This window comes from Saccostrea cucullata, unplaced genomic scaffold (genome assembly GCF_032062105.1).
Source record: "Saccostrea cucullata isolate Sc308-1 unplaced genomic scaffold, CSIRO_AGI_Scuc_v1 ctg373, whole genome shotgun sequence".
Lineage (NCBI taxonomy): Eukaryota > Metazoa > Mollusca > Bivalvia > Ostreida > Ostreidae > Saccostrea > Saccostrea cuccullata.
This window is the reverse complement of record NW_026928348.1, coordinates 286746-296743: the sequence shown is the minus strand read 5'-3', so window position 1 is coordinate 296743 and position 9998 is coordinate 286746. Positions and strand designations below refer to the sequence as shown.

General features: G+C 31.3%; 1 protein-coding gene across 1 annotated transcript; it reads right to left on the bottom strand.

Moving 5' to 3' along the window:
* Positions 1–298: 298 nt before the first annotated feature.
* LOC134277282 (monocarboxylate transporter 10-like) lies at positions 299–5954 on the bottom strand. The gene is made up of 7 exons (XM_062759597.1): positions 5574–5954; positions 4629–4915; positions 3948–4419; positions 3812–3866; positions 2366–2614; positions 1162–1528; positions 299–411 (listed from the first exon to the last, which is right to left on the bottom strand). Exons 2-7 carry the CDS (start codon positions 4900–4902, stop codon positions 299–301), a joined length of 1530 nt encoding a protein of 509 aa, XP_062615581.1. The 5' UTR covers positions 4903–4915; positions 5574–5954.
* Between the last annotated feature and the right edge of the window lie 4044 nt (positions 5955–9998).

The following is a 9998-nucleotide window of genomic DNA, read 5'->3' as shown; positions in this document are numbered from 1 at the left end:
TACATTTATCTCACCTGATTTATCTATATTGGCCTGATACACATCCGCCATGGAAATAAAAGATGCGCGTGCTTCTTTTGTCTCCGAACTTTTCTGCAAAAGAAACTGCTTTATACAAAACTATTGCATAAATGTACCAGTCTTTCGAATATATTTATAAAAGAAAAGAAATATTGACTTTTAGATTAATAACTTGTTAATTGAATATTAAAATCTTGCCTTTCTTGGGATGAAACACATAATATTTATAAAAGAAAAGAAATATTGACTTTTAGATTAATAACTTGTTAATTGAATATTAAAATCTTGCCTTTCTTGGGATGAAACACATAACAATCGCGCCAATTATGGGCGGGGCACCGGCAGTGACAAATGCTATGTCATATGTGTGTAGATGATCGTAGAGCAAACCTACAAGAATGATACATGTACTGTGATATTTTTGTTTGTATTTGTTTGTGTTTGTTCGTTTGGTTTTTTTTCATAAATTACAAGCATATATTTTTAATCATATCAAAACACACATTAAAGTTTAAAAAACAGAGTACGGGAAAAATTTAATTACATTTTAAAATTCTAGACTAATAGATTAAATTACACGAGGACTCCCAAGTCAATTGCAATAGACTTCACCCACTGACTTCAAACACAAAGACAACCGCAAGAGATTTTCATTCATATTTTGCCTACTTAGCATCAGACGCAAAGACAGACGTGCACGAGCTTTACATTCATTTAAGGTCTCCTTAGCTCTTGACCTATCGATCTGCCTGATTTACATATTCGTAGAATTATCAAGGTATAAACTCCACTTACTTCCAAAGAGTTATCACAGAGAAAGTAAATATAAATGGAAATATATAGAGTACGATTCTAAGTAACACTTCAAATATTTTAATCTTTCGATGAGTTAAAAAAGAGAACGATAATTTATTTTGTAAAAGTAAAAGAAATAATTATATTATTTTGCTTGGGTTTGCATGACGGTCATTGAAAGATTAACGTTATGGCTGAAAATTATTCCTGGTAAAGCTAGCTTTATTTTGTTAAATAAACGAATTTATGATGAATTTATTAATATTAAAAATTCAGAGTTTTTTTTTTTTTAAAGTTTACAAATACAAATACATTCACATACCTACAGACATAATGTTTTCTTACCTGCAATAGGAGGGCCAACAGTAAACGGAATAGAAAATCCACCTAACATGAATCCAATAGCCTGTGAAGCATTTTGCGGACCAACAAGGTCAAAGGCAATAGGACCTAATAAACATACACTTATTCCGTCACAAATGCCCATAATGAGACAAATAGCCACTAGTCCTTCAAAACTGGCACTAAATGGAATACATGCTGTTACGAAGCCTGTCACTACGAAAGCACATTGCTGCATGTAAATTCGATTTATAAATTTCAAGTCAGCTATTTTTCCAAACACTAATCTTCCAACACCCGAAGTAACTTGCATGCAAGTGATCAGAATAAATGCATTGGATTTGGGAAAGACGTCTTGAGTATGTTTAACATAAAATTAATAAATAGGTTTTCAAAAGTAAAAGTGAAGACATTGGCCTTAAAACATAGTATCAACAATTATTTTTGACTATATGTTAAATGAAAGAAGATAATATGTCATCGATACTCAATTTATGTTAGTACACAATCATGTAAAGGCAAATAAAAGCCTTAACTTCACAAGATCTGTACTTCCTATTTCACTCAAAATTATGTCCTTCATTCCTGACTAAATTCAAACTTCGTGAAGTGACCTTAATTGATTATTAAATTCTGAAATCAGAGTCTTTACTCCTGTTTAAGATTCTAGGAGCAAGATAATTTGAACTTGCTGATGATGTCCGAAAAAAATGTAGAAATGATGCCTGGACGACACATCTTCTACTCGGATGGAACTTACGAAATTATGTCCCACCCAAGAAATCTCCGAGGAGAGGGGGGTTGGGGAAAGAGAACCCAAATTCAAAAAATATTGACAAATAGAAGTTTTTCAAAACTCACGAATTCTTACAAAGAAAGAGCGGTATCCACTCTAATTTTCTGTCTAAAACACATTTCGGTACAGTAATGTGAGAAAATTTGACCACACTGCAACCAATATATAGAAGGGATGTAGTCGGCCTAAGAACGTTTTTTTTTTCCATAAAGTAACGGTCACAAAATCTTTGTACAAAACACCGCATTCGTTTAAGAGGAATATTATTATCTCATTTCAATATTAAAAGTCATATTTTAAAAAAACTGTGCTTTAGTTATGATCTGCTTAGAAAAAAACTAATCATTAAAATACAGACTTTAAGCACTGATGTACTTTACATAGTATTCACTGTACAAAGACTATACTTACTAGATGTACAAAGGGCACAAAGTATCCGAATAAAGCTATGCCGAATCCCAAAAACCAGGTAAGATATGCACGGCTTTTAAAAATGTTCAAATTCAAGTACTTCTTTGCCCAATTGCAACATCCATCCCCATGTTGCTCTCTTTCGTTTGTATCTACACGAGAAATTCTAGTCTCTCTTTGGAACAATGGCTTCCAAGTTAGACTACATGGTAAAAGGATACAATATAACCCTTTCTCATTCAGTTGAATCTTTTTATTGAATAATCAGCTTATTTTTTTACCTAAAAAATTTATTTCACTTTTTCCTGGCATAATAGCATTAAATGTATCTAATTCCGAATAAAAAAAAATAGGAAAAAAATTAATACAAGAAAAAAAAAATTGCTCCCACGCCCAGAATGGAACCCTGATCTCCTGCTTAGGTGTCCGCGACCTTATCGATTACGCTACAACTTCTTGCTGAGAAATGAGGATTTAAAATCAATTAATTTATAGAAATCGATGAAACAATCAGTTCACCTGTTGTATCGAGGAGCTACGATGTGTATATATCTTGTATATCTTTTGTATATTCTATGTTAGTTGCGCGGATTGTGTGACAGACTAAAATTACACATCTCCCATCGGGATGATGACAATTATCAGCGACGGGCACCTGTTCCTGTTTCATTGTAAATTCTCTATCTAGAAACTTAGTAGAATGATTTTATTAAATCAATATCATTTAGAAAGCTAAAATCTACTATATTTTTTTCTACAAGAGGCATGTATAAACGATTTATTTATTCTTGTAATTAAAAATGAATTTAAAATAATGTCTTTCAGAAACTAAATATCCTGCAGTTTTGACAATGACATAATTAAGAAACGAAATTGGTCAGTAATACTTGCCATCTTCCAGAAATGGTTTAAATAATATAAATTCTGTCTCATCAATCAAAACTATATATTTCCATGAAAAAATACACGTATAAGCACTACAGAATGTTATGCATATATTTAAATTTTTAATCGGTTATCGGATCATCATTTTTTATCACTTGAAGAATTTTTGTTTTCTAAATGTAACTAGAAAATTAAAAAATCATTTTGAATAAGTCTCACATATTTTATAAAATTAAAATAATTACTTAGATATATTTTAAGGTGATTTGATCACGATATAAAAAAAAACACAATTAAGATTGAATAATAAATCTTTATTAAAAATATTGCTTCCTTGTTAAGGAAAAATATCTGATTATAAAATAATACGCTAGTGAAAAAATTGCTAAATTGAGACTTAAATATCACTGAAAGGTGGCGGAAAGGTCATTGAAAGACAGAAAGGTCATTGAAAGTCGACGGAATGGTCACTGAAAGACGACAGAAAGGTCACTGAAAGTCGAAAGAAAGGTCACTTTTCACTGAAAGTTGATGGAAAGGTCACTGATTTTCTGGTGGTGCCTTTTTCTCTTCAAGTTGACGGAAATGTGTCCGCTGAATGGTGACTGAAAGGTATCTGAAATGTGACTGAAAGGCAACTGAAAGGTCACTGAAATGTATGTGCCATTCAGTTGCTGAATGGCCACTTAAAAGTTACTGAAAGCCGCCTTTCAGTTTTAACTGAAAGGTCTTGTTTCTTCCTGTGTGGAACAATGGCTTCCAAGTTAGACTACATGGTAAAAGGATACAATATAACCCTCCAAGAAAAAGAAAAGTATATTTGATTCCAAACGATTCCAGAACAATTGGCAGAATAACAGACAAAACTATTGTGTAGACTGAGCTTCCAAACGTCACGATTCCATTCACAATACCCATATGCTTTACGAAGTAGTGTCCAAGAATGACCAAAGAGGTTGAATAAATAAAGCCTCCACCAATCCCGAGGAGGAGGCCATACGTAAGGTATAGGAGCTCCAGTTGTGTGATAAAAGCACTAGAGAAGAGGCCGATCATCCCTAAGCAAGCTCCAAAAAATGCTGTTGGTCGGATTCCTATGTGGTCATTGCATATACCGGCAAACGTGCTCATCAAAAATGTTACACCTATACAGACTGATCCTACCCATGCTGTGAAATAAAAGTCAATAAAAAAAATTTAAAAGTTGTATTTAAAATTATATACAGTTATAAATGTTTACAAAAATTAGAATGAATTTAATAAAAATAGCGTTGGAAAAACCAATTTTATTCTTTGACGATAACGGTTAAACACATCGGATTCCTAATTGCTATGTGATTTGCTTATAAATTTAATTAGTGAAAACTTTGTTACTTACATGTTTTGAAAGCAACTGAATGATCTCCCCTGGCATATTCCTTGATTAGATACACGTATATTATGCCAAAAGTGTTGAGCATGCTGAAAGTTGTACCATTTGTCAAGAGGGACGTAACGCAAACAACCCAACCCCAGCCACCGTCGGGGGGAATAAATTCTTTCTCAATGGCCCTTTCATTAGGTATCAATACTTCATTAATCTCGCTATTCAACTGTGGTGTAGATACTGGTTCATTTTCTGGAGGTGCCTTTTTCTCTTCACTACTGGACATGCTGAACTATCTTCTGCTATGAATACATATGTTATATTAATCGTTGCAAATATAATTTAATAGAAAAAAGAACTTTCAATCTAATTTCTTTTCATCTAATCTTTTGCGGATTGTAAAGCGTAAACAGATCAAAACCAGGTTACAATCGAATAATTTAGCCAAGAATTAGAGTCATTCCTAAAATATTCATATATCTGAAAAAAGAGTAATAAAATTGTTATACAATCTACTTAAAGAGTTACTGCTCTTTTAATTATGCGTCTGTCTTACAACAAATCTTCTCTATGAAAAGAAAATATGGCTTCCTTTACCCTTGCAAAGAATAAAATTGTGTACAAATAAATATTCCTTATTGAGGAAAAGCAAAATTACATGAATTAAATTTTAACCTTCATAGACTAAAAATGGATTAGTACAAATTTTATAACCTATAGTATTTTAAGTCTTAAGCGCAATTTTACATATGCAGTTGTTGAATATTAATGACTAAGCAACTCACCAAACGGTCTTCAATCTTTCAGTGTGGTATCCCCACGTGTACAATCATTGTAAAACAGACTTGTAAACAATTCAAATTACTTAATTTGCATATAATTATTATCTAACTGCCCTTGATAATACACATATTTTATAACCATTATGAAACATATACATAATATACATATTCATACAAAATTCAAACCCATTTCACTGAACTCTCCACTTCCAACCCCAAGATGTGCATTTCAATGATTTATCCTTAAAATCTCGGTACATTCACCTTGTATTTCGTATTCAAAATCCTTTAAATACTACAAAGCATTGTTATAAGACCGGATCGAGTAACATGCACTATTACACACACCAACACATCTACACTCAAGAACACCACGGAACACATATTCTTACGTCTATTGTTAGTTTAAATGTCCTGAATAAATTAAACAATTTTATTTCTAGGTGCAAGCGTCTACACTGCAGTATTTAAAATTTTATTGGTAACCAACGATTAGGACAACTAATTGAGTTTTTATGATTCATATTTATCAATTTATACTTTAACTTGTCAAATGTAGATCTTTTTTTCCACTTTTTCATTATTTTCCTGTTTAAAAATAAAAAATTTCAAATGAAATTCTGTACCATCACATAAGGTATCGAAGTAGAAAGATTTTACTTCAATATTGCGATGGAAGATTAAGAAAAGTATTATATTTAATTTAATTCCATGACCTTTAACTTTTCCGTTAATACTACATGTACATGTGCATTTCTATAACTAAAAACGAAATTTAAAAAAAAAAAAAAAAACAAAGTTATTTGAGTTGCTTCAAATGTACAACATTTTCATTACGTAAACCTGTTTTTGCCAAAAAAATGTTGTATTTGCATGAATTAAAAGACAAAATTCAGCGAAATAGAATTACGTAACCTTGTTTTTATTATACACTAAGGTAGATAAGATATGAGTTAGACATCACTGGGTCGGATTTAATAATTATTATGTAACCTGCATTCAGAATATGCCTCTATAAAAATTATCTCAAAAAAATTTAATTGCGTGTCAATTTTAAACAATTTTCATAACTAAAGAAAAAACTGTTATTCATGTATCAAAATTGCTAGCAATGCAATATTTCACTCCAGTAACTATTTAAAATATTTTAAAACGTACGTAGGAAAGTATAAATAACAATTAATATTAACATTTCAAATGTCTTTGTTCACGATAAAATTACAAATTGTAAATGTACTTTATTTCCCCATCAATGTTTTAGTTCATCAATAGGCGCGATTAAAAAAAGAATCACGTGGAGGGCGGGACAAATAGCTAGACAGAAGCAGGGCTTGCAGCACGTGGATTCGCGGAATCAAAAGCATGTAAATATAAGGAATAACTGTCAGATTTTTCAATTTCTTGACGATAATCAATCGATTGGCTTGCGTTCGCCTTCGGCGTTTATGCAAATTATCATGCAAGCCCATCGATTGATCACATCATGAAATCGAATAATAAGACAGTTATTCCTTAATACAGTTTTTAAAGAAGTACATAGCTTATACCTTAGAATTAGGAAAATCCTCGGGTAACTAAACTGTAGATCCAATCAGAAAAACAGAAAGTTGCGTGTTGTTTTTCCTAAAGCATCCGTAACAACATGTACATAAATAGAAAAAAAAACCTAATTCACAATAAAGTTAAGGTATATCTTATGAAAATTTAATCCCGATATTTATTGAAACAGCATCTGAATGGAAACTTGGCGTTAGATCAACCTAAATCACAAGATGTGGTAAAATTACACGTGATCTAAGTATCTATACTTCAGTGATATGATTGACGACATTTCTCAATATTGCAATAGCATATCTTACAAGAATAGCTTATTAAAAAAAAAAAAAAAAAAAAAAAAACCTGTAAACTGAACGTGCTACTGGCATGTTTCCTTTCACTTAAAAAACTCCAAAAATATAAGACAAGCGCAGTGGTTAGAGCATTTGCTCTGGAGTGGCGAATTAAGGAGTTGATCCTCCATGTGACAGGTTGGAATCCCACTATATATATGGGACGTGGACACCGGTACTTCGAATGAGACTGTATAAACCTAATTCGAAGTTCCATGCCACAGTAGATCGATGTTAGAACGAAAAAGATCCCCCACTGCTCAATGACCGTAAGCGCCGAGTATGGAACAAAATTTGGAGCTCTCCATCGGCAAATGATGATGGCGTCTCCATATGAGTGAAAAGTTCTCTAGAGGACGTTAAATTACTGTTAACATCTGTAACTTTTTCTTTTCAAACTGATCAATGTTCATGTAAAATAAACGCAAGAAATTTATATAAAATTTAGAAAATGAATTTACAAAATAAAAACGAAATATTTATATGCCTGTAAATGAAACGATGTAAAATAAACCCCTATTCGATGGTCAAATAAATAGAATGACACATATGGAGATAACGAATTAAAGAATTCAAGCTCAAAAGTCCATTAAACAATAAAAAATAGGAGCAGAACGCACACGGACCTCTAAAACATCGTAGGTAGGATTAGGTACCAAAGAGTAGTAAGCATCCCCTGCCGTGTGCTCCATGTCTTGATCAAGAAATAATGGAAAATCCGTTGACAATTCAGTGTGTAGTAAAACATTCACATACGAAAATGATGACTATGAGTTGAAAGTGCTAACCCTTTCCTGAGTTTTCAGACAGTTCAGAAATTGGACATACTTCTGTTTTAATATTTATATTGACAGGGGATGTGCCTCTGACATAAGATATCATAAATCAATAAACTTACATTATTTAATCTGCAAATAATAACCGACAAAGAAAAAAATCAGAACAGAGATACTAGTACCTGGACATGTTTCCAGAAAAGACCGGTTTAGTACTCTGATCCTTTCAACTGCATGTGCATAAACTGACTAATTCATTCATAGATTAAGAAAAAAAAATACTCGAGAATCTTGGGGAAAATTACGGTTTATGAAAAAAATTACAAAAACGTATTCCAATCAATTGGACAATTGAAGAAATTTGGTTTTAAATTTTAAATACATAAGTCAATTACCGTTTGTATAAGTGGCATGGTGTAGGGGGGGGGGGGGACTTCGTTCACGAACCTTTTGTTTGGTTTAACATAGGTTGTGCTCGAAAATCTACGCTGGGCTTTGATGTTTTAAACAAATTAACTTGTTTCTAATGCGTCAATCTATTCGTGTTCATGCATTTAACCTGAATTGCCGATCTTAAACGGATTCCAATTCCATATCATGGGGTTAACAGTCCATGTATATGAATTGCGTTCAGCAAATCAGCAATTTTTATATGCATGCAAATTACAAAGTATTCAGTCATACCTTGTTCTATTCTTTTTTCAAATTTGATTACTAGTATTTCGTCTTAACAACTATCAAACACTGCACTCTTAAAGGTTTTGCTTATTATGGTATACTTTTTTGGAGTTAAAAGTAATGTGTCTTTCAATTTTAAATTTAATAAACTTTAATCTACAGCACATTATCATATACGTAATCAGTTCAAAGAATTATAACATTTCATTGCGCAAGGATAATCGTACATTCATTCAATTGCATGTTTTTTTTTCCAATTTTAATAAGCTACAGCGATTCGTATTTATCATTTTATATTGTCTTTCAATTTATTCTCTTGGGGTAAATGGCAGATTCCGTATCTTGAAAATTATAGTCTCAGTATTTACATCTTTATAATATATAATTTTCTGTCCACTTCACATATTTTCATTACTGTTCTTAAAATTCATAATTTTAATAAATATAATACTAATTCTCTCCCTTGGTCAATGAATTTGAATTTGAATTTCCCAAAAAGCTTATATTTGATCTAGCATATACAATTCGAACAAGATAAAAAAAAACAATGTGTTCTACTGTGTAGGATTCTTCTCATAAAAATGTATTTCTTGTACATTTGTATTTAAAAATAAATGAAATTTTCACAGAACCAAGACAATATTACTACGTGATGGTATCATTTGGATTGTTTTTGACCGTTTTATATTAGAGGAAAGGTCATATCAAGGTCATTAACTTTTCCCTGGACACTAAGAATGAAACATTACTGCGTCCAATCATGTGATACTAATTACAAAAGATTAAATGTTTATCTGTTTATCTGCATATATATTAGTTATTTTTAAGCACCTTACATTTAAATTTTTCTTATTCTTACATATGGTTAAGAAGTCATATTCAGATACAAATTGATACAATAACAGAAATAAACTCTATGGATTTTCTGCATTTAGATTGGAAGCCTTTAAAAGCTAATATAATTGCAGACTGTTTGGAAAATCACATTAGATATATTTTAGAACTTAAATCCTTAACTTACATATGAAAAATTCTTCAAGTCTGATTATGTAAAAATTATAATCAAATTCATTGTTCTATAATAATTTTGAGAATCAGAAAAGAAGATTTTTTTATACGCCCGCATTTCGCCAAATATATATTCCCTACTGGATTTCAAACTCAGTTAACCATATCTATTCAAAGTTGTACAATTGTGATGAGAAAAGAAAACTATTATTTTTTAGATCTCTTACATCTTAATATATAATAGATATA